Consider the following 27538-nt stretch of genomic DNA (forward strand, 5'->3'; position numbering starts at 1 on the left):
CATCCCTGGAACATTTTGCGAGCAAGGACACCCACATCAGGCTCCTAGTTATTGTCTTTAGCTCCGCCTTCAAGACCATAATTCCAAGCAAACTCATCTCCAGACTCCAAATCCTAGGACTCTGTTCCCTCTGCACCTCCACTTCCTGACCCACAGACTGCAATCGGTAAGGAGAGGCTACAACACCTCCTCCACGATAATCCTCAACACCAGTGCCCACAAGGCTATGTTCTTAGCCCCTTACTATACTCCCTATACACTCACAACTGTGGGGTTAAATTCAGCCGGAGCTGCATTTACAAATTTGGTGATGACACCACCATTGTGGTTTGGATCTCAAATAACAACAAGATGGATGACAGGAAAGAGATGGACAGCTTCGTGCAATGATGTAATGACAACAATCTCTCCTGCATCACCAGCAAAATGAAGGAGATGGTCATCAACTTCAGGAAGCAGAGTGGAAAACCCACCCTATCTATATAAATGGTGCTGAGGTGGTCTAGAACTTCAAGTTGCTCAGAGTAAATGTCATCAACGATCTGTCCTGGTCCATCCACATCAACACTATGGTCAAGGAAGCATATCAAAGTCTCTACTTCCTCAGGAGGCTAAGGAAATCCACCATGTCTACAATGACTCTCACCAATTTGTATGGATGCACCATAGAGAGCATTCTATTGAAATGCATCACAGGTTGGTATGGCAACTGCTCTGCCCAGGATGGCAAGAAATTACAAAGAGTTGTGAACATTACCAAAAACCAGCCTTCCCTCCACTGACTCCGTCTACACCCCCCCCCCCCCCCCACTGCTCAGGGAAGCAGTCAACATCATTAAAGTACTGTCCCACCCCAGTTATACTCTCTCCCATCCTCATCCATTAGGCAGAAGACATAAAAGTTTGAAAACACACACCAACCGATTCAAGAACAGCTTCTTCCCCACAGCTATCAGGCTTATGAATGGACCTCTCATATATTAGAGTCAATTTTACTCTGCACCTTCTCTGTAGCTGTAACACTACATTCTACATTCTGGTCTATTACCCTTATGATTTGTCTGGTAGGCATGCAAAGCAATACTTTTCACTGTATCTCAGTATATGTGACAATATTTATCATAGATTGAATCACTACAGTGTAGAAACAGGCCATTCAGCTCAACAAGTCCACACTGACCTACCGAAGAGTAACCCACCCAGACCCATTCCCCTACATTTACAGCTGACTAATGCAGCTAACCCACACACCCCTGAGTACTGTGGCCAATTCACTTAACCTGCATATTTTTTGGATTATGGGAGGAAACCAGAGCACCCTGAGGAAATCCACACAGACATGGGGAGCATTTTCAAACTCCACACAGACATAACTCGAGGCTGGAATCGAACCTGGGCTCCTGGCGCTGTAAGGCAGTAGTGCTAACCACTGAGCCATCGTGCCACCCAATAACATCAATCAAATCCAATAAAATAAATCAACTCAAATAAATATGGACAGCTTAAGTGAGTGAACAAAACTTGGTAGATGGAAAATAATGTGGAAAAATGTGAACTTACGCAAGAAGAATAGACGTGCTGAATATTACTTAAATGTGGAAATATTACAGAAAACTGCAGCTCAGAGGGTTTGGGGTCTTTGTACGTAAATCATGAAAAGCCAGTGTTCAAAGTTTAGTAAATGGTAAGGAAAAAGCAACTAGAATGTTGGCTTTTATTTCAAAGGGAATGGAGTATAAGAAATAGGGAAGTCTTGCAAAAAGTATTCAAGACACCAAGTCAGACCATAGCTGGAATACAGTGAATAGTTTTAGTTCCCTTATCGCATGGACAATATACTGACCTTGGAGACCATCCAGGGAAGGTTCATCAGGTTTATCCTGAGTGCGGAGGGATTGTATTGATTAGGTTAGGCTTGTACACTTTGCAGTTCATGAGAATAAAAGGAGACTTTATTGAAACATGCAAGATTCATAGGGGGCTTGACAGGATAGGTGCAAAGAGATTGTGTCCCTTTGTGGGAGAGTCTATGACCAGAAGGCATGATGTCAAAGTGAGGGACTGTTCACTTTCGGAGGAGATGGGCAAGTTTTTATTTAGGATTAGTGGTCCTGGAAGAGCACAGCAGTTCAGGCAGCATCCGAGGAGCAGTAAAATCGACGTTTTGGGCAAAAGCCCTTCATCAGGAATAAAGGCAGAGAGCCTGAAGTGTGGACAGATAAGCTAGAGGAGGGTGGGGGTGGGAGAAAGTAGCATAGAGTAGAATAGGTGAGTGGGGGAGGGGATGAAGGTGATAGGTCTGGGCGGGGGGAGGGTGGAGTGGATAGGTGGAAAAGAAGATAGGCAGGTAGGACAAGTCATGGGGACAGTGCTGAGCTGGAAGTTTGGAACTAGGGTGAGGTGGGGGAAGGGGAAATGAGGAAACTGTTGAAGTTCACATTGATGCCCTGGGGTTGAAGTGTTCCGAGGCGGAAGATGAGGCGTTCTTCCTCCAGGCGCCTGGTGGTGAGGGAGCAGCGGTGAAAGAGGCCCAGGACCTCCATGTCCTTGGCAGAGTGGGAGGGGGAGTTGAAATGTTGGGCCACAGGGCGGTGTGGTTGATTGGTGCGGGTGTCTCGGAGATGTTCCCTAAAATGCTCTGCTAGGAGGCGTCCAGTCTCCCCAATGTAGAGGAGACCGCATCGGGAGCAATGGATACAATAAATGATAATAATGGATGTGCAGGTGAAACTTTGATGCATGTGGAAGGCTCCTTTAGGGCTTTGGATGGAGGTGAGGGAGGAGGTGTGGGTGCAGGTTTTGCAGTTCCTGTGGTGGCAGGGGAAGGTGCCAGGATGGGAGCGAGGGTTGTAGGGGGGCGTGGACCTGACCAGGTAGTCACGGAGGGAACGGTCTTTGCAGAAGGCGAAAGGGGTGGGGAGGGAAATATATCCCTGGTGGTGGGGTCTTTTTGGAGGTGGCGGAAATGTCGGCGGATGATTTGGTTTATGCGAAGGTTGGTGGGGTGGAAGGTGAGCACCAGGGGCATTCTGTCCTTGTTACAGTTGGAGGGGTGGGGTCTGAGGGTGGATGTGCAGGATGTGGACAAGATGCGCTGGAGGGCATCTTTAACCACGTGGGAAGGGAAATTGCGGTCTCTAAAGAAGGAGGCCATCTGGTGTGTTCTGTGGTGGAACTGGTCCTCCTGGGAACAGATACAGCGGAGGCGGAGGAATTGGGAATACGGGATGGCATTTTTGCAGGAGGTAGGGTGGGAAGAGGTGGAATCCAGGTAGCTGTGGGAGTCGGTAGGTTTGTAAAAAATGTCAGTGTCAAGTCGGTCGTCATTAATGGAAATGGAGAGGTCCAGGAAGGGGAGGGAGGTGTCAGAGATGGTCCAGGTAAATTTAAGGTCAGGGTGGAATGTGTTGGTGAAGTTGATGAATTGCTCAACCTCCTCGCGGGAGCACGAGGTGGCGCCAATGCAGTCATCAATGTAGCGGAGGAAGAGGTGGGGAGTGGTGCCGGTGTAATTACGGAAGATCAACTGTTCTACGTAGCCAACAAAGAGACAGGCATAGCTGGGGCCCATACATGTGCCCATGGCTACCCCTTTGGTCTGGAGGAAGTGGGAGGATTCAAAGGAGAAATTGTTAAGGGTGAGGACCAGTTCAGCCAAACGAATGAGAGTGTCAGTGGAAGGGTACTGTTGGGGATGTCAGGAGAGGAAGAGACGGAGGGCTTGGAGGCCCTAGTCATGGCGGATGAAGGTGTACAGGGATTGGATATCCATGGTGAAGATGAGGCGTTGGGGGCCGGAGAAACAGAAGTCTTTGAGGAGGTGGAGGGTGTTGGTGGTGTCTCGAACATATGTGGGGAGTTCCTGGACTAGGGGGGAAATAGGACAGTGTCGAGGTAGGTAGAGATAAGTTCAGTGGGGCAGAAGCATGCTGAGACAATGGGTCGGCCAGGGTGGTCAGGCTTGTGGATCTTGGGAAGGAGGTAGAACCAAGCAGTGCGGGGTTCCCGGACTATGAGGTTGGAAGCTGTGGGTGGGAGATCTCCTGAGGTGATGAGGTTCTGTATGGTCTGGGAGATGATGGTTTGGTGATGGGGGTGGGGTGGGGTCATGGTCAAGGGGGCAGTAGGAAGAGATATCCTCGAGTTGGCGTTTGGTTTCAGCGGTGTAGAGGTCAGTGTGCCAGACTACCACTGTGCCCCCTTTATCTGCTAGCTTGATGGTGACATTGGGATTGGAGCAGAGGGATTGGAGGGCTGCGCGTTGTGAGGGTGAGAGGTTGGAGTGGGGGAGGGGGTAGACAGGTTGAGCCGGTTAATGTCCCGGTGGCAGTTGGAAATGAAGAGGTCGAGGGCGGGTAATAGGCCAGTGCGGGGTGTTCAGGTGGATGCAGTATGTTGGAGGTGGGCGAAGGGGTCCTCGGAAGGTGGGCGGGAGTCCTGATTGTGAAAGTAAGCTCGGAGGCGGAGGCGACGGAAGAATTGTTCGACGTCACGGCGTGTATTAAATTCATTTTACGGAGGGGGATGAAGGTGAGTCCTTTGCTGAGGACTAATCATTCGTCCTCAGTGAGGGGAAGGTCTGGAAGGATGGTGAAAACTCGGCAGGACTAGGAGCTGGGATCTGGTGTGGGTGTGGAGCTGGGAGTGGGGGCGGAGCCAGTAACTGGAATGGGTGTGGTGGTGGGGGGAATGGGGGTGGAGTCATGAGCTGGGATGGTGTTCCCCTCAGGGTTCTGGGGGCCGGGAATGGTGACAGTGGGATATGTGGGCGGTGTGTCAGCAGAATGCACGTGAGTGGTGTTGGTGGGGGTGGAAGTGGCGGCAGACACGGCAGTAGGGGTGGCAGAAGTCACTGAGCATGTGACAGAGCATACTCAATCTGAGGAATTCTCTCACCAAGATGGCTGGACTGTTACAGATATTGAAGTCTGAGATAGGTTTTTAATCTGTAAGGAATCAAGGGTTATGGAGTAAGGGCAGGAAAGTGGTGTTAGAGATTATCAGATCGCGCACAATCCCATTAAATGGGACTCAGTGGGCTGGAGGCCTGGCTTCTACTTTTGTATTTTGTGCTCTTGCGATCGGATTAAGTTGCGGAGGTGGACGTAGGTGCTCTTTATGATGCAGATGGTATGGGTTTGAAAGTTCAGGAACTCTGCACTAGCATGACTTGATCACAGGTGGGGAGAAGACAATTGAAATAAATACTCCTGAGAATTGGCAGCCCCAGTAAACCTCTTAAGTCGAATCTTTGTTTAAAGGTTATTTGTCTCAGTTAACAACTATCTCACCTCACAATCAGAACACTCTATTTGTACTCTCCCACAGCAGGTTTCTGAGTTCCCATTAACACACCAAGCACAGTAAGTAGATAGCATTTCAGCAAAATATGGGTTGCTTGTGATCCCATGTCACATTTCAAAATCAAGGGAATTTTATTACCATCTTGGCCAACATCCCCCTTCGGTTATCACTACCAAATGGCCACTTCATCAAAAACATCTCTACATTTCTAAGTAATTCATTGTCTGTGAAGTGTTTTCTGATAAATCGATTTATCAACGTATTGGATGGACAGTGGGGTGCATGTCTAATTTGATGGCTTTCAAAGAGGCAGCAGTGGTGCAGACGGGTGAATGGTTTCTTCTACTGCTTCATTCTATGACTCTAAATTATGTTGTTTAATTATCAGGCTGTACAGTCACGGTGAGGTCTCTGGTGAGCGTTAACTGAAAGTGAATCATTATTCTGTAGTTGCACTGTTTACGGGAGTAACTCAGGTTCCAGTTCATGTTTGTTCTTTGACACAGTCTCTGCACAATAAATCTAACTTCATTAGCTACACTTAGGAGCACAACTACCCTCCAACCTCTCAAAATTAGAGCCAAATGCTTTAGCTTTACCTTCAACCCTGTGGGAGAATTAATTTGTTTCATGCTTTTTTGCCTGCAGTGTGGAGTTAATTGCTTATAGCTGACCAGAACAGTTGGATCCCACCTACATTGCTGTTGTGCGCTCGACCCCATTGTGGAAAAACCCTGCAAACATAAGGTGACCTCCATGTCAATCCGATATGAGTAGAATTTTATGTGGAACCGATCAAATCCTGCTGTTCCTAAAACATACAATTCTGTTTCGGAGCAAGTTTTCAGAGAATTCAACTGAGCTTTATCGCAAGATACAAGACTTGTGTTTGGGTCATTAATGGAGTTGTCATTTCTGGATGGAATTATTCCCACATGATCTCCCACCTTGAATCATCTGCCCCACTCCCCCACCCCCACTCCCATTGCCATTCTTCCATCTCTGGATGCACTGCCTTATCAAGGAGAGGAGAGAAAAGGGAAACCAGCCGGATTAATCATGAATCTTGGTCACGCCCTTTCCCTTCCTCCAGTCCCAGTATTTTTCTATCTTATTGATTCAAATTCCCTTAAAAAGTGAAAACTGTTTCCTCATGATGTTCCCCAGCATTTGCTGCTGGGATTAATTGTGAAGATTTTTCTTCCAATCCTGGAGCGTGCAAGCCAAATCTGGATGCTCAGTTGCCTCAGTCACCATCTTCCTAATGTGCAGCTTTCCTATAGTTGGAGCAGGTGAGTGAATACAGATCCTGGTTAACTAAGAGCAGGACAACATTGCTCTGGGACCAGAGTTAGGTGTGGGCTAGTTCAGGTAAAGATGGCAGATTTCCTTAGCACACAGGATGAGTTCTTACAACAATGAATGATGGACTTTTTTAAATTCACTCATGAGATGTTGGAATCTCTGGCTGACCACAATTTATTGCCCATCTGTAGTTATACTTGAGAAGTTGGTTGTGGGCTGCTTTCTTGAAAAGCTATAGTCCATGTGCTGTGGCCTGACCCACAATGCCATTAGGGGGGAGTTCCACAATTTTGACTGAGTGGTACTGAAGGAATGGTGATATATTTGCAAGTTAGGATGATTAGTGGCTTGGAGGGGAACTTGCAGGTGATCGTGTTCCCATGTACCTGCTGCCCTTGTTCTTCTGGGTGGAGATGGTTGGGGAATTGGAAGATGCTAGCTAAAGTTACATGACCACTATTATCAGGACTAGTTTTTATTGCAGATTTTAAAATATTAATTAATTAAATTTAAGCTCAACCAATTGCCATGGTGGGATTTGGCTGATAGCATTAGCCTGGGTCTCTGGATTACCAATTCAGTGACATTATCACGGGGACAGTAGCCACAATATGAAGGTACCCTGGCAGGTAAGTATCACAGAATAGAAAATGTGTTGCTGGAAAAGTGCAGCAGGTCAGGCAGCATCCAAGGAGCAGGAGAATCGACGTTTTGGGCATGAGCCCTTCTTCAGGAATCACCGAAACGTCGATTCTCCTGCTCCTCGAATGCTGCCTGACCTGCTGCGCTTTTTCAGCAACACATTTTCAGCTCTGATCTCCAGCATCTGCAGTCCTCACTTTCTCCTATAAGTATCACAGAATAGGCTTAAGTTTCTAACACTGAGCTCAGAGTCGAAGATATTTTTGATGGTGCACAGGCAGTTCTAATTTGTCCATTTGATTAGATTAGATTCCCTTCAGTGTGGAAACAGGCCCTTCAGCTCAATAAGTCCACACCGACCCTCTGAAGAGCAACCCACCCAGACCAATTCCCCTACATTTACCCCTGACTAATGCACCTAACACTACGGGCAATGACAAAATAATTTTTCTTGCAATGTTGACTGAGGGATAAATACAAGCTTTGACACTGGTAATCAAACCCCACTGATGATCTATTTTTATAGAATGCCTACAGTGTGGAAACAGGCTCTTCAGCCCAACAAGTCCACACCAACCCTCTGAAGAGTAACCCACCCAGACCCATTCCCCTACCCTACTACTTTACATTGACCCCTGACTAATGCACCTAACCTACACATCCCTGAACACTATGGGCAATTTAGAATGGCGAATTCACCTGACCTGCACATCTTTGGACTGTGGGAGGAAATCGGAGCACTTGGAGGAAACCCACGCAGACACAGGGAGAATATGCAAACTCCAGACAGACAGTTGCCCGAGGCAGGAATTGAACCTGGGTCCCTGGCGCTGTGAGGCAGCATTGCTAACCACTGAGCCACTTGAGGTTTAAAGTTCCTGGGGAAACTCTGTCCTTAGATCAGGACTTCCAAAGGATCCCAAAGCATAATAGTGGCAAATATCTCAAAATTCACCACAGTCAGCATTGGGAGATCCAACCCATTAACTCTATTTCACTTCACAGATGTTTCAGTTTTTCCACACGTGTGCATCTCCAAGTCTGTCACTCGTGTAGCCACACCTGGAATACTGTGGAGAGTGTGGTGCTGGAACAGCGCAGCAGGTCAGGCAGCATCCAAGGAGCAGGAGAATCGATGGTTCGGATGCTGCCTGACCTGCTGTGCTTTTCCAGCACCACACCCTAGACTCTAATATCTAACATCTGCAGTCCTCGCTTTCACCACATCTGGAATACTGCCAGCAGCTATAGACCTTTAAAGGAATGAAGTGTAGATTTATAGAATAATACCTGAATTTCAATGGTTATAATTGAAGGAATGATTAGTCAAACTATGTCTGTATTTCGAAAAATTGATAAGATTAAGGGATGATCTGCTTGAAATTTTCAAATTATTAAGAGAAATAGATATGGGGAAATTATTTCTGTTAGTTGCGGGATATGGAAGGTAGGGGACAAAGTCTAGAAATCAGAGCCAGTTCTTCCTGCAGCAAAATTAGCAAGACGTTCTACCCAGAAAAGATGGTAGAAGTTTGGAATTCTGTTCTGTAAATGGCAATTGAATCTAGGTCCATTGTTCAGATTAAAACTGAGATGGATAAGACTTTTACTAACTATAGAGATTAAGTGGTATCAGAGGAAGGTGGGCAAATGAGTTTTTGTGAGAGATCAGCCACTGTCTCATAAAATGGTGGAAGAAGTCAATAGGCTAAACAGCCTCCTCCTGTTCCTTTGTTCTTATGAAGGCTTAGCAGTTGATCTTGTATAATGAGAAGGCTTCATAACTGAACAGCAATGGGCTTTATAGTTGCACTGATAAAGCAGTAGCCCCAGTCTTCACATTTACCACCTCATAAGCTTTTCGCAAACAAAGTTGCAGTCAAAATCGAGTTGAAACAAGAATACAAGTGCCGTATTCATGAGCTCTGGTTGGACACCTTCCAAAACGTCTGTTAAATTCATTTCCTTAATAAAAGTGGTGAATGTTCCAGATGGTTTTTGGGAGCACCGAGTGATGTATTGATTGATAGTGATTCATCAATTGATTCTGAGGCTGCAATAAAAATTCCTCCTGGGAGTCAACTAAATGATCATCGCTCACTCAAGGGAAACTAAAATTGTTGGCGTTTGGGGAATTGATTAGTTATCAGTCACAAACTGAAATATTTAGTTTTCAGCAGTAGTTTGAGACTGTGAGTCGGTGTCACTTATTATAAAGTCTCTTCCACCTTAATAAGCATCAGCACCCCCCCGCCCCCTCCCCCCCCCACCCCGTTCCTCCCCTCACTAACTACAATTACGAGGCTGTGCTCCTAATTCCTGGATAATTCTGAGTTCCTACTGTTCTCGTCTCTGAGACAGTAACTTTTGGATTCAGGCCATACACCAAGCACTTGAGCTTGTCACATGGGCTGCCTCTCCAGTGCAGTACTATGAAAGTGCTGTACTAGTGCAGGAAGCTCATCCATCCATCAAATGAGACATTAAAACAAGAAAGTGTCTACCTTCTCTAATGGACATTAAAGATACCCAAGGCGGTATTCAAAGAGGAGCACAGTGTCCTTCCAGACACTTGGCTGGTGTTTCTACCCTCAAATGAACACTGCCAAAATAAAGATTAGCTGCTCACACATCTCCTCGCTGTTTGTGAGGAATTGCCAGGACAAAATGGCTGCTGCAAACCAGTCTAGAAAGTATTCCTCTTTTATTTCTTCGGAATAACCGATTGCCATGAGCTGCAGTGCACACCTGGCCTCATCAGCTCATGGAGCCGGGAACGCTTTTCTGGATAATTAATGATATTTCAATGCAGCATTCAGCTACTCGAGGAATCGTTGCTGAGCCCCGTCCTTCCAGATTAAGTGTCAGTGTTTTGAATTGGATAGATTGTACACTCTGCATCGGGGAGAGGTCAGAATGAAGAGGTGGCCTATCCCTGGGTAATTCAGAAATGCAAATGATATGCTGATCACAGGACCCTTTGAATAGCTGCTGCAGATGCCAAAGGATTTTGGCAGACACTTGCATTCTGTCAACAAAAGCTGATTGTTTTTGCATCCGAAAAGTGCACAAAAATCTTTGGGATTTACGTCCGTGCATCGATACCCACTCCCCACACCCAAGGCTTCTTCAAATCCAATGATTTTTTTTCTCTCAAAAACCACTTAAAGAATTAACTGCACTAAAGTTATCCGTGGTATCATAGAATCGCTACAATGTGAAAACAAGCCCTCCGTGCAAGAAGTCCAAACCGACCTTCCAGAGAGTAACCTATCCAGCCTAATGCTCTTAACCTACACATCCCTAAACACTATGGGCAATTTAGCATGGCCAATTCACCCTAACCTGCACGTCTTTGGATTGCCGGAGGAAATCGGAGCACCTGGAGGAAACCCACGCAGACACGGGGAGAATGTGCAAACTCTACACAGACAGTCACCTGAGGCAAGAATTGAACCTGGGTCCCTGAGGCAGTAGTGCTAACCACTGAGCCACCGTGCCACCCCAAACTAGGGATGGGCCATCCAGCCTCATCTTGCCCCTTTTTCATTGAACCTCACCAATTCTTTCACCCTCCCAGATTACTTGACAAAACCCAAGACTGATAAAAAAAGGAATATTTTGGAAAATTCATAGCACACCCTCTCAGGTGATGGAAACCAATCTTGGAGATCACATGAACCAAAGACACTCCTGAATGATGTGACTTCTGTCTCTGTCGAGAATGGGTGCTCAGAGATTGTCACTATAAAAAACTCAAACAGGTTATTTTAGAAGCTCCTGTCGGATCTGAGAAAATAATGTCCCCCCTATTGTGGGATTGAGGAATATAGAGCAGGGAAATCTTTGAGCCCTCTGTGGGGTGTTTGCACATTCATAGATTTCCTACAGCGTGGAAACTGGTCTTTCTGCCCAACAAGTCTACAACAGCCCTCCAAAGAACATCCCACCCACACCCATTCTCCCCAGATAATGCACCTAGCCTACACAGCCCTGAACATGGGCAATCTAGCATGGTGAATTCATCTAACCTGCACATCTTTGGACTGTGGGAAGAAACCAGAGCACCTGGAGGAAAACCACGTGGACACAGGGAGAACGTGCAAGCTCCACACAGACAGTCACCCAAGGCTGGAATCAAACCCGGGTCCCTGATGCTGTGAGGCAGCAGTGCTAAACACTGAGCCACCATGCCACAATAATACTCCTTACAAATGGTTGTCCCTTTCCCATTTGATTGCCCTTATTGTGATAGCTCCAGTGATATTGGTTACTGACAAAGCAGAAATCTTTTTCTTGATCCGTCAATGCCCTGTCTTCTAATGTGAGTGTTGAGTCTGTAGTGGGGTACCTTGTCTTGGCAGTTGGGATGGAGATAAGACATTCATTACCAGCCCCAGCACAATCTGCCAGCTTTCTGCCCATTTCACCAGCCTTCATGCTCCTGAAGTCTATTGCTGTCCTCTTCACTATTTAATATTTTTTCAGGTTTCCTGTCATCGGCACATTTTGCAATTGTACCCAATTTTCAGCTAAGGTTTGTGCAAGCATGGTTGCTAGAGAGATCCATAGAGAGCTCATCCAAATCTCCCACTGTAACCATCAATTTCTCCCTGAAAGGTTTGTCTAGCTTCTCCGTAAATGAATAGAGTCATAGAGATGTACAGCACGGAAACAGACCCTTCGGTCCAACCCGTCCATGCCGACCAGATATCCCAACCCAATCTAGTCCCACCTACCAGTACCCGGCCCATATCCCTCCAAACCCTTCTATTCGTATACCCATCCAAATGCCTGTTAAATGTTGTAATTGTACCCGCCTCCACCACATCCTCTGGCAGCTCATTCCATACACATACCACCCTCTGCATGAAAAAGTTGCCCCTCTTTTATATCTTTCCCCTCTCACCCTAAACCTATGCCCTCTAGTTCTGGACTCCCCGACCCCAGGGAAAAGACTTTGTCTATTTATCGACGGTCCAGGGAAAACAGCCCCAGCCTGTTCAGCCTCTCCCTGTAGCTCAGATTCTCCAACCCTAGCAACATCCTTGTAAATCTTTTCTGAATTCTTTCAAGTTTCACAACATCTTTCCAATAGGAAGGCGACCAAACTTGCACGCAATATTCCAACAGTGGCCTAACCAATGTCCTGTACAGCCGCAACACGACCTCCCAACTCCTCTACTCAATACTCTGACCAATAAAGGAAAGCATACCAAATGCCTTCTTCACTATCCTATCTACCTGCGACTCCACTTTCAAGGAGCTATGAACCTGCACTCCAAGGTCTCTTTGTTCAGCAACACTCCCTAGGACCTTACCATTAAGTGTATTTTGGGATTCTGGGTAATCCAAGATGGAGGACAGGAATCTATACTATTAGTTTCAATTCCCCGGTGGTAGTGAGTTCCACATTCTCACTCCCCTTTTGGATAGCAGTGTTTCTTCTGAATTCCCTATTAGATTTCTAGGTGGCCATCTCATATTGATGGCTTCCAGTTTTGCTGTTCCCCGTAAGAAGAATATTTCTTTCTACATCTACACAACCAAAACCTTTCAGAACTTTAAAGATCCTGTTTAGGTCACTACTTGTCCTTGGTTTTGAGGAGAAAAGGGATCTATTTAATTGGTTTGGTTGATTTGGGTAGTTGGGAATCCATCACATTCCTGATGAAGAGCTTATGCTCAAACATTGACTCTCCTGCTCCTTGGCTGCTGCCTGACCAGCTGTGCTTTTCCAGTACCACACTTGTTGGCTGGTATAGGATGTCAACATGCACATGTTCAGTTCCTGTATTGGCTGAGGTTACCATGAAAGAGTCTCTTTTTCAACCTGTCCTCTCACCATAAACCACCACCAGGCCCCAGTTAGGGAGGAAGACCATGGTGACTTTACTTATTCACACCATTCTGATCTCTCTAAGTCCTTTCAATGCCTTAATGTATTTTCTTATAATATAGTGACAAGAACCACACACAGTGTTCCAAGTGCGGTCTCCTGAGGTTCAGAACAAATTTAGCATAAATGCCCTAATGCTGAAATAAAATAACTATTTAATATTTCTGCCATCACTTTAGTAATGCCTGTGCTGTTATCCTGTCTATCCCTTACATGTCATATTCCCATCACAGCCTCCCTTTGTTATGGATGTTCCTGTAAAATATTTACTATTTGTTTTATGTTTCTCATTTAGCAAATGTAACCCTCCACTTCAGTGCCAAGCAACGTCCTCCCCATTTCCTGAGTTTCAGGTAATTCGTTCTGTAGAGGGAACACTCCTCAACAATGTATGGCTTTGTTTGTGTCTCTCCAGACATGTGAGGGATTCATACTGAGGTACCCAGACAGTGGGGTTGTACACAAGCCCTGGGTTATCTTGAGTCTATTTTGCAAGGACAGCTCTCACTGCACGATTTCAAAGTTTCTCATTTGGCAGATGGGGTGTACCAGAATGAACTAGTTTATTTCTTCCCGTGTTTTCCATTCCTTGTTCCAAAAGATGCCTATTGGTAGATGTTCTTTAAGAAGGTTGATCCATGGGGGGAGATGGATCCATACTGAGATGGAAGGCTGCAGTAAGTGGATTGAACAGACCATCATAGAGTTTGCTATGGTGTGAACAGTGAAGCAGACATGAGGGACTGAATAGCCTACTTCTGATCCAATGTCTCACAATCTTATAGACTAATGTATTATTAACATGGTATGCTCCTTGATAATTAACTTTTTAAACATTTCTGTCCTAATCTCTTCATATTCTCTCTTTTTATGCACTCATCTGCACATAACATATGAGTTTTCCCAATCATCAAAATGCTCCCTTGTGCTTTCATTCATCCAGGGAATACTGTAAAAGGTTAGTTGCTCTTTCATGTTAGCGGAGTGCATTTTCCTGCAATCTCTTAAATACTGTTTTAAAGGTTTCCCATTGTTTGCATAAGGAGAACAGTGAAGATTCATAAGACTTGTTCCCAGGACGGTAAGACTGACTGATGAAGAGAAATTGGGCAAACGGGGTTTGTATGTCTTCCAGCTTTGAAGAATGTGAGGTGATCTCATTGAAAACTACAAAATATTTAAAGGGATGACAGGGTAGTTGCAGCTAAGATGATCTCCCTGGTTGGGGCCACAATTTACAAATAAAGGGAATGTCACTGAGGTCAGTATTGAGGAGAAACGTTTTTACTCAGAGGGTGATGAACCTTTGGAACTCTCTACCACAGAGGGCTGTGGAGGCTCAGTCTTTGAGAATGCCGAAGGTAGAGAGTGATAGATTTCTGATTAACCCTGGAGTACAGGATTATGAGGATGGGGGATGAGTAAAAGACATTGAAATGTTTGATCAGCCATGATCATATTGAATGATGGGGTAGGTTTGATGGGCTGAATGGCCTACTCCTGTACCTGTGTTCCTAAGTATGTAGTGTTGCTTGTTAATGTAGTTGCCCATCTTATTTTCCCTTAGTCCTATACTCAGTCCCTCAAAATCAAGTATTCCCAAATTTATGATCTTGGGTTTGGCCATGCTGCTTTCGATTTAATCAGAATGGCCAAGGAGTCAAACCTAGACTTATTCCAGTCACAATAGCTCAATTAACCTTGGGAAAATCCTTCCACATGCCACAGGAGATCCGTGATAAGGTCCTGATGAGAAAGTGTGTTCACATTTCGGTTTTCTTTCGAGTGCTGAGCCCTGTGTTATTTGCTCAGGATGAACGGTGCCCAACTTCGCACCTCTTTCCTGACCTCTGCGAAGGTACATTCCAAACAATAATGCCTGTCAGTTTCTTGGTGTGCATTGGCACTCAGCTATTGGATGTGCAATCCGATGAGAGAGCCTTCCCCACCACTAGGGAGCTGCACCTTGCTGTTTGTTTGGAAGTTGTGGCAGTGAGGTCTCCCACCGAATGACTTTAACAATCTGTTCAAGGATCCATCCGTTTAGGATCCACCATCTCCTTCCTTACAGGGCCTCAAGTATGTTATGTGCTGACCACCGTGTAATGGACTGGTAGTCAAAGGTGTTTCAATGCACAAACCTTTCCATGAGGAACAATGACTAACTGACTGGAACTTTCTCCAGGAACATGGACAAATTCATCCAACACTCATCATTCGGGGCAGTATCATCGAATAATAGAATCCCCATAGTGTGGAAACAGGCCACTTGGCCCAACAAGTCCACATGGACCCTCCAAAGGGTATCCCATCCAGACCCATTCCTCTACCCTATTACTCTACATTTCCCTGACTACATATCCCTGAACACTGTGGGCAATTTAGCATGGCCAATTCACCCTAACCTGCACATCTTTGGACTGTGGCAGGAAACTGGAGCACCCGGAGGAAACCCACGCAGACCCAGGGAGAATATGCAAACCGTGAGGCAGCAGTGCTAACCACTGAGCCTCTGTGCTGCCTCGCTTGGATTGATGACCAGAGGCATGGCCTTGCGCCACAGACACAATTCCATTTGGAAAGAAAGGAACATCAGACAATACACTTTGGGGGGTGGGGGGCTCAGGTTCATCTCTGATTTGACGTTTGGATTCCCAGTAGGAGTTCTTTGTCTCAGTGTGTGTTGGCAGGTAGTGACACGGGATGTTTGAGTACCAAGAGTGTACACAGAGATTGATGTAGTGCACACAAAGGTGATCATTGGGTGACATTGGGATATTTCTCAGAGATTGCCTCATTCAAACTTCTAGTTTAGAGAATTGCACATGACATCCCTTTGGACTCTGTCTATTCTGATTGAAAGCAGGAGAAGTAATGGTCTTGTGGTAGTGACACTAGACAGTTGATCCAGAGACTCATGGATTGTTCTGGGGACCTGTGTTTGAATCTCATCAAGGCAGATAATGGAAATTTAATTCAATTAAAATCTGGAATTAAGAGTCTAATGATGACCACAAAACTGTTGATAAACACATCTGGTTCACTGAAGAAATGTGACTGGACCTGAAATGTTAACTCTGCTTTTTCTCTCCAGATGCTGTCAAGCCTGTTGAGTTTCTCCAGCAATTTTTGTTCATGTTCTGGTTGACTAGTGCCCTTTAAAGGAAACTGCCATCCTTACCTGATCTGATCTACATGGGACTCCAAACCCACAGCAATGTGGTTGTCTCTCAACTTCCACCTAGATGTTTACCTGGCCAGTGACCTCCCAAATCCTGGGATATGGCCTAGAGTTATACAACAACAACACAGAGAACACCCCAGACCTGATACCTGCAACACCTTAGAGTGCAACAGAATTAAAATTGCTGGAAAAGCTCAGCAGGTCTGGCAGCATCTGTGAGGAGAATTCAGGGTTAACGTTTGAGGTCCGCTGACTCTTCCTCAGAATTTGCCGGAAAAGCAAATTTTAAAAAACTGAGTTCCGAGGAAGGGTCAGCGGACCCGAAAGGTGAACCCTGATTTCTCTCCACAGATGATGTCAGACCTGCTGAGCTATTCCAGCAAATTCTGTTAATGTTTCTGATTTGCAGCAGTTCATTCTGTTTTTACCTGGGAAAGAAAGCTGGATATGGTGCAATTGAAACACACAGCTGAACAATAGAGTACAGAGACTAACTGGTGGTGGTCTTTATTATAGAACTGTGGAAAGGTTACAGTACAAGAACAGGCCATTCAGCTTATCGTGTCTGTATCAGCTGAATAAACTAGCCCCACCCCACTGTCATCCCTCTCTCCAGTTGCTGGTCCATAGCCTTGCAGGGTACATCAGGTCCTTTGAAATGAGTTGGACCCCTGAGGAGCTGCCTTAACTTTTTGGCAAGCCAATTAAGAACGCACAAGGTCATCATTCGGTTGTGTGTTTGGGAGTAGGGCAGCAGATACTGCCTGACACCAAATTCCCGAGTTGTCCCGGGCACCATTACTCACTCGTGCCTCTCTGGGATTGATGGTCTGATGCATAGCCTTGCACCATAGACTGCAACTTGATTCAGAAAAAAAGGAACATCAGACAATGCAGGCTTCAGCAACGGGGGGTGCACACACACACAGAGCCCAGGTTAATCTCTGATTTGACGTTTGAATTCCCAGTAGGAATTCTGTCTCACCCAGGAGCGAGCAGTCTGATCACGTCTGCGTGCGGTTATTGATTAACGCCGGGGTTCTTAGCTGCATTTCCGGGGGGTGGTGTTTTTAAAGCTGCTGTGTATTGCAATCAGGAGAGTGAATGGAGTGAGAGAGAGGGTTGCTGATCTGTATTCTGATTATGCAAATCTGAGAAAGAGAGAGAGAGAGAGAGAGACTGGAGCTTTGTGTGAGCTAGCCTTTACTGCTCTCGCTGGCTGCATCTCTGTCTGTTCCTGGGTGGGTGCAAGCATAACTCCCCCTCAATCCTAACCCTCCCCCTTTCCCATGTCTTAAAAGTCTTGGGGGGGGACCCAGCCAAGGTACCGGGAGGGGCTGTAGCAGCAGCTCAGGAGTTCTGCACGCTCTCTAAGACAGAAAAACACAGAAACATCTCCCCACTTCTCACTGAGTGGGACTATGAGAGAACAGGGCGCCGGGAAAATGACTTTCCCCCTCCAGTTGTTGCTGCTGTCTCTCGCTGTCGATATTTCCTGGGGTTTGTGCCCGGAAAAGGAGCTGGAGAGTAGGGAAGAAGAGGCGAATGTGGTCTTAACGGGAACGGTGGAGGAGATTATGAACGTGGATCCCGTGTACAACACCTACTCCTGTAAGGTAAGGAGAGAGAGTGTGTGTGTGTCAGCGAGAAACTGCATCGGCTGGAACTTACACTCTCTCTGATTAAAGGCGACTGTCTACACGCCACTTGTTGCATGTTACATTCGATCTTACCTGCTTGGGAATTAACTCATTTCATCTCTTTTGAAAGCCTCGTTTTTCGAAGTCCGGTTAGCGAGAATCTGTCTGATCCAAAGGGTTGGGTTAAGGTGCGATTCTCACGCAGCTGAAATCTGACCTTTTCTCCCTTAATGTTACACATTAATTTCTACCAAGGGGAAAGGGCTGGCTTTCACTTCCATTGTGGGTCCTGGAGGTGGGTGACAGCCTCTGTCTGTCTGTAAACCCGGTTTCATTATTTCAAGGCGCCGATTGAATTGGTAAACAGCCCAAGAGTTGGGGCCATGGTTCAGTTTCAATGTCTTTGTTCATTCCTTAAAGCTTTGGTGAGCTTTCAGGGGAAGTTTTCTTCTCGCTGGTAATGCTGACTCTCACCCTCAGTGGGGTTACAATGAGTAAACTCGTAAAAAGGTGGGATTGGTGCCTGTTCGAATTAACATGGCTGCAGGCTACTTAAAAACTACAAAGAGTAATCTTTAAACACTATAGCTGCAGGAGCAACATGCCCAGCAACTTCTGCACAGGAATTCCGACCTGTACTAATATAAGTTTGCTTACATTTCTGATTCAGTTGGACTGCTACATTCCAGTTCATTGGTTCTGCACTGAACTCTAGACTGTTTAAAAGAAATAATATTTTGGTAGATTATAGATTTATATGGATCATCTTGGACTGACTTGTAGTTGAGGAGATCTAGGGTTGGAAGGTTAATTTGACATTTCTGTTTAAGAAAGGGCAAATTAGTAATTAAATTTTACAAAGAAAACAGTGTCTGTTTGGAAGTGTAACTGGTTCTGAGACCACTAAGACTTTGGCAATGAGGTTTTAGCAGTGTCTTGAATGAATTGTTGAAGGGAACTGTGGTGGGTTTTTTTTTGGGGGGGGGGGGAGTGGGTAGCAACTCATCCGTAAAAGATGGGAACAAATTCTCTCGGTGTGAGAGGGAAAAGAGTCATGTGTTCAATTCACCTGAAGGTGGGGACATGAACTCGAAGCTCTCTGGTTTCACCAAGTGAGCCATATTTAAATACACGAGGCTTGACAGTGAGGGTCTGTCAATTAATTTCACCATTGAGGGGAGTCACAGCCCGTTTCACCAATGCCCTTATTTCAAGGCAGCTACTTGATCTGCTGTGCTAGTGCACCTGATTCGATTTTCATCTGGGCGTTGGGGAGGACGGTGGGGGGAATTCCTCTGTCCTCAACAAGTTTCTTTTGTTGAATTGTCCGCACTGCTGAGATGAGCTAACTCTGTGCAGACCATGGATTGAAACTGGACTGTGTTGATCTGCATGACTCAGCACTGAACTGCATGAGCTATTGCAATGCAACCTGTCAGCTTTTGGCTTTACTTTGTGGAGGAATTCTCAGGATTTCTTTGGAATGCTGCAAAAATGTGATGTTAATCCAATTTACCCCACCTCCCAAAAATTACTTCAGGGCGTGGCTCCATAGCCATTGGTTTCACTCGTTAAGATCTGTCGTCCCTGTGTGTCTGCTGTTCATTGCGTGTTTCCAACCATCGCAGTGATGCTCCTTCAACCTTTCGCAGCCCCTGAATTTGGAAATGGGGAAGTCTCTGAGGCTAATTGGAGTGTCCTTATTGCCATTCACTGACACAAGCTAATTCTATCTCCAGCATGAACTGAAGTAAGGTTACTCCACATTGTCGATGTCAGTTGAAGCTTCAGATGATATTGCTAGTGACTGCTAATACAGTTGCTGCTTGTATCCTAACATACACCAAGTCACATCCAACCATCACCAGTGTTCATTAACCATTCCAGCTCACCAAGTGGAATCTCATATTAATAACTCTCATTTTTACTTTCAGATCCCTACGTAGTCTTGCACCTCCTTTATCTCTCTAATCTTCTACAGCTCTTCAACTCCAATTTTTTTTAATTCATTCGGGGGTGACTATGCAGCATTAATTGCCCATCCCTAATTGCCCAGAGGGCAGTTAGAGTCAACCACATTGCTGTAGGTCTGGGATCACATGTAGCCCAGACCAGGTAAGGATGGCAGATTCATTTATGAAAGAACATCAGTGAGCCAGATGGGGTTTCTTGACAATTGATTCACAGTCATCATTAAATTCTTAATTCCAGATATTTATTGAATTCACATTTCACCATCTGCCATGGCAGGATTTGAACTTAGGTCTCCAGAATGCTATACGGGTCAACAGCCCCAGTGATGGTACCACTCTGGCCTCTTGTGCATCTTCAATTTTAATCACTCCCAACACTGGTGACTTCAACTGCAAGGTCCTGAGCTCTGGAATTCCCTTTATAACCCCCCCCCCCCAACTCTGTTCCTTTTAAGAAGCCCTTTAAAGATAATTTCTTTGAAGCTTTTGGCACAGTGGCTTGGTGGTTAGTGCTGCTGACTCATATCGCCAGGGACCCAGGTTTGATTCCAGCCTTGGGTGACTGTCTGTATGGAGTTTTGCACATTCTCCTCGTCTGGGTGGGTTTCATCCGGGTGCTCTGGTTTCTTCCACAATCCAAAGCGGTACAGGTTAGGGTGGATTGGCCATGCTAAATTGCCCATAGTGTACATGGATGTGTATGTTAGGTGCATTAGCCTGGGGAAATGTAGAATAATAGAGGTAGGGGAATGGATCTGGGTGGGATATTCTTTGGAGGGTCGGTGTGGTACCTGTTGGGCCAAATGGCCTGTTTCCACACTTTAGGGATTCTATGATCTCAGAGATGATCTGGTTTCAAATTTTATTTGATTACATTCCTATTAAGTTCCATGGAATGTTTTACTATTCCAAGGGTATTACGTAGTCAAAAATTTTTGTTATCTGCACTGTTGATGTTAGCATCAAAACCTTCTGTTTTGTGAGATTTTTTTCATTTGTTCATGGGATGAGAGCATCACAGACCAGAAGGGCTTTTGCCCGAAACGTCGATTTTGCTGAAGCTCCTCGGATGCTGCCTGAACTGCTGTGCTCTTCCAGCACCATTGATCCAGAATCTGGTTTCCAGCATCTGCAGTCATTGTTTTTACTTTATTGGTGGGCAGTTAAGAGTCAACCTCGTTACTATGTGTCTGGAGTCACATGTAGGCCAGACCAGGTAAGGGCAACAGATTTTCTTCCTCAAAGGACATGAGTAAACCAAGTGGATTTGTAGTGACAATCAATGATGGTTAGGCCAGTTTTTATACCAGATATTTTTTTTTTTTTAAATCCAAATTTCCGCATATGCTATTAAGGGATTTGAGCTCATGTTTGCAGCGTGTTTGTCTGGGGGTCTGGATTGCTAATCCAGTGACATTACCATTACAGCCATGACTCCCCTCCCAGTGACTACACTGCATTACCTACACAGGTAACAGGATAATTCTGTTATAGACTGTAATATGGTTATAATATCCTTGGAAGTTATTGTTAGTACCTATTTCCATGTTCTCAACACTACGTGGAAATAACCAATTAACCGACAGTCATTCTGTTTAGAGTCACTGCAATTATAACTTGTGGGTGGTTTACTCTTTGTAAAAGCTGAACAGCATTCAAGTCGGTCCAAAATACTACTCTCACAAGCAACCACTTTGACTAATTTTACAGGGCAATCCTTGTTTAATGTGAAAACTGGTGGGAGAGCACAAGCATCAGCTCTTAATAGCTGGTCTGAGACGTTGCTGTCTGAGGAGGGGTTAGATGGAGTGGGACGAGATTTTGGAGTTTGTTAAAAAAAATAGCATTGATCTCTTGAAGCTTATGAAGATTCTGAAAACATTTAACAGGTTAGAAGCTGAGAGGTTGCTTTTCCTGGCTGTGAGCCTGGAACTCCGAGGCATAGCCTCAGGGTAAGCCATTGATCATTTCAGACCGAGTTAAGGGAGAAAGAGTCTTGGCTCGAAATGAAGTGAATCTTTGGAGCAGCTGTGACTGCTCGGGTGTGGAGCACACATATGAGAAACAGTCAGGGTTGGTGGATTTTTGGATTCTGGATGAACTGAGGGAGGTGGAGATTGGATGGGGAACTGGGAATGGGATCAAAGGTTAACCTTCCCAACACCCACTTTGAGAAGACTTGGCCTGGGCTAACATACAGAAGGACGGGCTGTGCTAGGTACTGGGGGCAACCAGTAGAAGGAGACATGGCAATGTGGACAGGGGACCAGAAGCAAAATCGAGATGAGCCAACAACACAAGATCGAGATAGAAGCAGAAGTATGCCAAGTGTCAGTTCCTGCTGTCCGCTGCAGTGGCCGGTATATTGGGTCCAGGTCGATGTATTTGTTGATAGAATCTGTGGATGAGTGCCATGCCTCTATCAACAAATACATCGACCTGGACCCAATATACCGGCCACTGCAGCAGACAGCTGGAACTGACAACCGGAAGCGACAGAGACAAACCACTATAAATGCCGGAGGAAACATCACAGAAGCGCTTCACAGGAGGCCCCCAAGCACTGAGGATGTCACCTAGACAGGGGACGAAACGTCTGCAACACAAATTCCCAGCTCGGCGAACAGAACCACAACAACGAGCACCCAAGGTATAAATCTTCTCACAAACTTTGAACTTCAATCCTTAAAATAGGGTCATGGTGGGTAATAGGTAGGAAGCTTGGTCATGCACAGTGAATCATACCGTTAGACTGGACAGGGGGCAACATTAACTGGTCATACTGGAAAATCTCAGCAGGTCTGGCAGCATCTGTAAGGAGAGAAAAAAGCTGACATTTCAAGTCTAACTGACCCTTTGTCAAAGGGCTTTGACAAAGGGTCAGTTAGACTCAACATCAGCTCTTTTCTCTCCTTACAGATGCTGCCAGACCTGCTGAGATTTTCCAGCGTTTTCTCTTTTGGTTTCAGATTCCAGCATCCGCAGTAATTTGCTTTTATTAACTGGTCATAACTCTGTCCACATCACCTCCTAGTGTCTCTGGATTGTAACTGGGACAATGTAATAGAGTTATAATACTATCAATATATTGAGACTTTTCAAATCGCTACCCAGCAAGTGCATCATGTTTGATCACTAGGGAACTATCTGTTAAAATGATAGCACACAGGCTGTGATCCAGAAAGCACAGGGCTTTCAAGCTGCTGGATGATGGAGTCGAAAATTTCAGTCTGTGTTCCTATTGCTCAGCGCTATTGAGTGACTCTTGGAAGAAACAGGAAACGTGGGCACATTGAATGAAGGCAAGGTTAAATTCAAGCTGTTGGAATTTCCCTTTTCCCTAATCCTATTCCATGAGAAGCACATTTTAAATTACCCCAGCCAAAATCAATGTGTGAACGTGATGATGGCTACTTGGAGTGGGTGAGAAGTCAAATCTGAGCCTAACTCTCTCCTCACTGGCCTACAGCTCGTTACTCTCTGGCAGGTTGGAGTTGGACCATGGCAGTGCCTCAGTTTAACCAGCTGATAAGTTTGAGATGTCCTTGCCCAAACCAGTGCTGCCCAGGCTAAGAAAGTAAACTGATACTTTTGTTTTGTTTACCGTATTCTCTCATGGGATTTGGGCATTGGTGGCAAGACCTATTCCTAATTACCCTTGAACAGAGTAGCTTGCTCAGCCATTTCAGAGGGCAGCTAAGAGTTTGAGAATGGAGGTGCATTAAGCCAGACCAGATAAAGATTCAGATCTCCTTCCCTAAAGGACTTTAGCAAGCATGATGGTTTTTATATTTAAAAACAATAATTGTCAAGGTCACCACCACCAGGACTTAGTTTACATTCCAGGTTTATTTATTGAATCCAGCTATCCTGGTGATTTTATTTGATATATTATTGGCACATTTGAAACCATGCTCCCAGATTATGAACCTGGGCCACTTGATGATTAGCCATTACACCACCATCTCCCTTCATGATCTGAGATCCACTGTCTCACATATTAGACGTCGCAACTGAGATTACTATTCTGAACAGGGGACAAGTGAAACAGGAGACCAGTTTCGATCACTGGATAGAAGATGTGCTGTCCGGTAGATAAGTCGATGCTGGCAAGACTTCCACCAAGGCACCAGGAGGTGATTCACCCAAGAAAAATATGTAACGTACCCAAGTGGCTTGAAATAAATGGCGCGTTGATTTAAACTACGGGGAGGTCGGGTGCACTTTGTCGTTTTCACTTTCTATTTAGAGACTGAAACCAATTGCTCCCTATCCCAGTCCATCCCCTCGTACTGTTCTGCACAGGCCCCATGGATACCAACGTGGGAAGCAAGCAGATAGCTAATAAAAAGACAGCATGTGAGACCCACTGAAATATATCTCACTGATTCTCTCAGACATTTGAAGGTCTGATGTTTCACCTCTTGAAAATGCCTCTAGCAATTGGGGGAGGGGTGGGAACAACATGACAGCTATCAGTGGCCTTTTGCTTTCAGAGCTGATTGACACTATTTAATGCAGGAAGCCTCACCACGCATCAGTTCCAGATTTATATGAAAAGTAAATTTCAAACCTGCGACGAGCACTAGGCTGGAGTGAGAAATTCCTTCCCTCTACTTGTAAGCCAATGCCTTTTCAGATGTTGGCTTGGATTTTACTTGAAGGAATGGGAAAAATTCCTCCAAACACACTTTTATTTTTACTTTGCTTTGTGTGAGCTAAGCAAACGCTAACCTTAACTGCGACAGACTGACCTTGCTCCGTGGAAATACTTGAGAACAAAGGGCAAAGCACTGAGGTAGCAGAAGGAAGAGCTTGTCCTTTATAACGGCTTTCGATCAGTCTACGCTTGTTCCAAAGTGCTCCATACAATTGTGTTTTAGATGTGGAATCACTGCTGTCTCATGGGAATGTAGCAAGGCCCCTTACACAACAGATAAGTCAAGGGTAGTGTCAATTTTTTAAAAAAGTGTAGCAAAGAAATGGAGATAAGCCAGAGAATTGGGAGCATTTTAAAAATCAACAAAAGCTGACAAAGAAAAGGGAAAAAAGCCTATGCAGCCTCTCCCTATAGCTCAAGCCCACCAATCCTGGAAACACCCTTGTAAATCTTTTCTGAAATCTTTCAACTTTCACAACATCCTTCCTATAGCTGGGAAATCTGAATGCAGTATTCCAAAGTCTTGTACAGCTGCAACATGACCTCCCAACTCCTATACTCAATGCACTGACCAATAAAGACAAGCGTACCAAATGCCTTCTTCACTACCCTGTCTACCTGCGACTGTACTTTCAGGGAACCTGCACTCCCAAGGTCTCTTTGTTCGACAACACTCCCCAGGACCTTACCATTAAGTGTATGATTCCTGCCCTCATTTACCTTTCCAAAATACAGCACCTCGCAGTTATTTAAATTAAACTCCACCTGCCACCCATTGGCCCATCTCTTGTACTCTGAGGTAATCTTCTTCACTGTCCACTACACCTCCAATGTTGGTGTCATCTGCAAACCTACCAACCAGACCTCCTATGTTCACATCCAAATAATTTAAACTAATAACAAAAAGTAGTGGACCCAGCACCAATCCTAGCAGCACACTACTGGTAACAGGCCTCCAGTCTGAAAAGCAACCCTCCATCAAGACCCTCTCTCTTGCCTTCGATCCAATTTTGTATCCAAAATCAGTTTGGCTTCATGAAAGGGAAAGCATGCATGACAAATGTGTTTTGAGGAGGTGACGTGCAGGATAGCTAAAGGGGAAGGAGTAGATGTAATGTACTTGGATGTCCAAAAGGATTAATAAAGGTGCCAACATTTGGCTATCTAATATGATAAGAGCCCATGTTGTTGGGGTGGGGAGTAACACAGGTAGGGGATTAGCTAATAAAGACAGATTTGGGATAAAGGAGGCTTTTTCAGGATGGTAAGTGGAGTACCACTGGCATCAGTGCTGGGGCCACAATTATTTACAGTTTAGCATACATAATGATTTGGGGATGGAAGTGAAGATACTATCACTCAGTTTGCAGATGATGCAAAAATCATTGGGAAGGTGAATGGTGGGGATTAAAAATGTCTACAGAGCGTTATAGACCAGTTAAGTGAATGAGCGAAAATCTGGCAGATAGAATCTGATGTTAGAAAATATGAGGTTATACACTTTGGCAGGAAGAATAGAGGAGCTGAATAATAGTTAAATGAAGAAGGCTGCAGCACAGAGGGATTTGGGAGTTCTTCTGCTTGCATTACTAAAAGCCAGCAGGAGGTCAGCAGATAGTAGGCAAGACAAATGAAATTGAAGCAGAAATTGTTGAAGAATCTCAACAGATATGGCAGAATGCGTGGAGAGAAGGAGGATGACTGGACCTGAAATTCCAATGCTGCCAGACCTGCTGAGTTTCTCCAGAAGTTTCTGTTTCAGATCTCTAGCATCCACAGTTCTTTGTTTTCTTTTTGTATATATAAAGCTTTATAAAGCTCTGGTTAGGCCCCATTTGGAGTACTGTGTCCAGTTTTGGTCCCCACACCTCAGAAAGGACATACTGGCACTGGAGCGTGTCCAGTGGAGATTCACACGGATGATCCCTGGAATGGTAGGTCTAACATACGAGGAACGGCTGAGGATCCTGGGATTGTATTCATTGGAGTTTAGAAGATTAAGGGGAGATCTAATAGAAACTTACAAGATAATACATGGCTTGGAAAGGGTGGATGCTAGGAAATTGTTTCCGTTAGGCGAGGAGACTAGTACCCGTGGACACAACCTTAGAATTAGAGGGGGTAAATTCAGAACAGAAATGCGGAGACATTTCTTCAGCCACAGAGTGGTTGGCCTGTGAAATTCATTGCTGCAGAGTGCAGTGGAGGCTGGGACGCTAATTGTCTTCAAGGCAGAGATTGATACATTCTTGATGTCACAAGGAATTAAGGGCTACGGGGAGAATGCGGGTAAGTGGAGTTGAAATGCCCATCAGCCATGATTGAATGGCTGAGTGGACTCGATGGGCCGAATGGCCTTACTTCCACTCCTATGTCTTATGGTCTTATATGACAGATGAAATTGTTGGCCTAGTTCTTCCTAAAACTATAATAAGTACTCGTCAAACAATACTTAGAATACTGTGAACAGATTTAGTTTCCTTATCTAAAGAAAAATAACTGGTATTGGAAGCATTCGAGAGAAGAGGGATTGTCAAGTGTGGAGGGATTGTCTTATGTGGAAAGGTTGGTGGTAGTAGGTGCCTGGAACAAGGTGGTAAGTGCCCGGAATGTGTTGCCAGCTGAGGTCGTAGAGGCAGGCAACGTAGATTCATTTAAGGTGCGTCTGGACAGATGCATGAGTAGGTGGGGAGCAGAGGGATACAGATCCTTAGGAATTGGGCTATAGGTTTAGACAGTGGATTTGGATCGGGTTAGGCTTGGACGGCTGAAGGGCCTGTTCCTAGACTGTAAACCTTCTTTGTTCTGAGTAGGTTGAGCCAGTACTCACTGGAGTTTAGACGAATGAGAGGTGACCTTATTGAAACATGCAAGATTCCTAACGGACCTGACAGATTGGATGTAGAAATGATGTTTCCCCTTGTGGGAAAG

The 27538-nt window shown here is 45.2% G+C and overlaps 1 protein-coding gene and 1 long non-coding RNA gene across 5 annotated transcripts in view; one reads left to right on the top strand and one right to left on the bottom strand.

The window, feature by feature from the left end:
* The window catches only part of LOC148139760 (uncharacterized), a 31496-nt gene extending 13081 nt beyond the window's left edge, over positions 1 to 18415 (bottom strand). Inside the window, exon 1 of the long non-coding RNA XR_015753432.1 lies at positions 18068 to 18415. This is a non-coding gene — a long non-coding RNA (uncharacterized LOC148139760). The remainder of the gene's footprint in view (positions 1 to 18067) is intronic.
* The window catches only part of agrn (agrin), a 531414-nt gene continuing 520766 nt past the window's right edge, over positions 16891 to 27538 (top strand). For 2 of the 4 annotated variants that reach the window (XM_087980308.1, XM_087980309.1), the window contains exon 1: positions 16891 to 17950. In XM_087980308.1, coding sequence (XP_087836434.1) covers positions 17756 to 17950 — 195 coding nt within the window. In that variant the 5' untranslated portion in view covers positions 16891 to 17755. The remainder of the gene's footprint in view (positions 17951 to 27538) is intronic. The other 2 variants (XM_087980310.1, XM_087980311.1) reach the window with 1 other exon arrangement.

The sequence above is a fragment of the Chiloscyllium plagiosum genome, unplaced genomic scaffold (assembly GCF_037043375.1).
Source record: "Chiloscyllium plagiosum isolate Xiang-an unplaced genomic scaffold, Cpla_swu_hap1 HiC_scaffold_37, whole genome shotgun sequence".
NCBI classification, from domain to species: Eukaryota; Metazoa; Chordata; class Chondrichthyes; order Orectolobiformes; family Hemiscylliidae; genus Chiloscyllium; species Chiloscyllium plagiosum.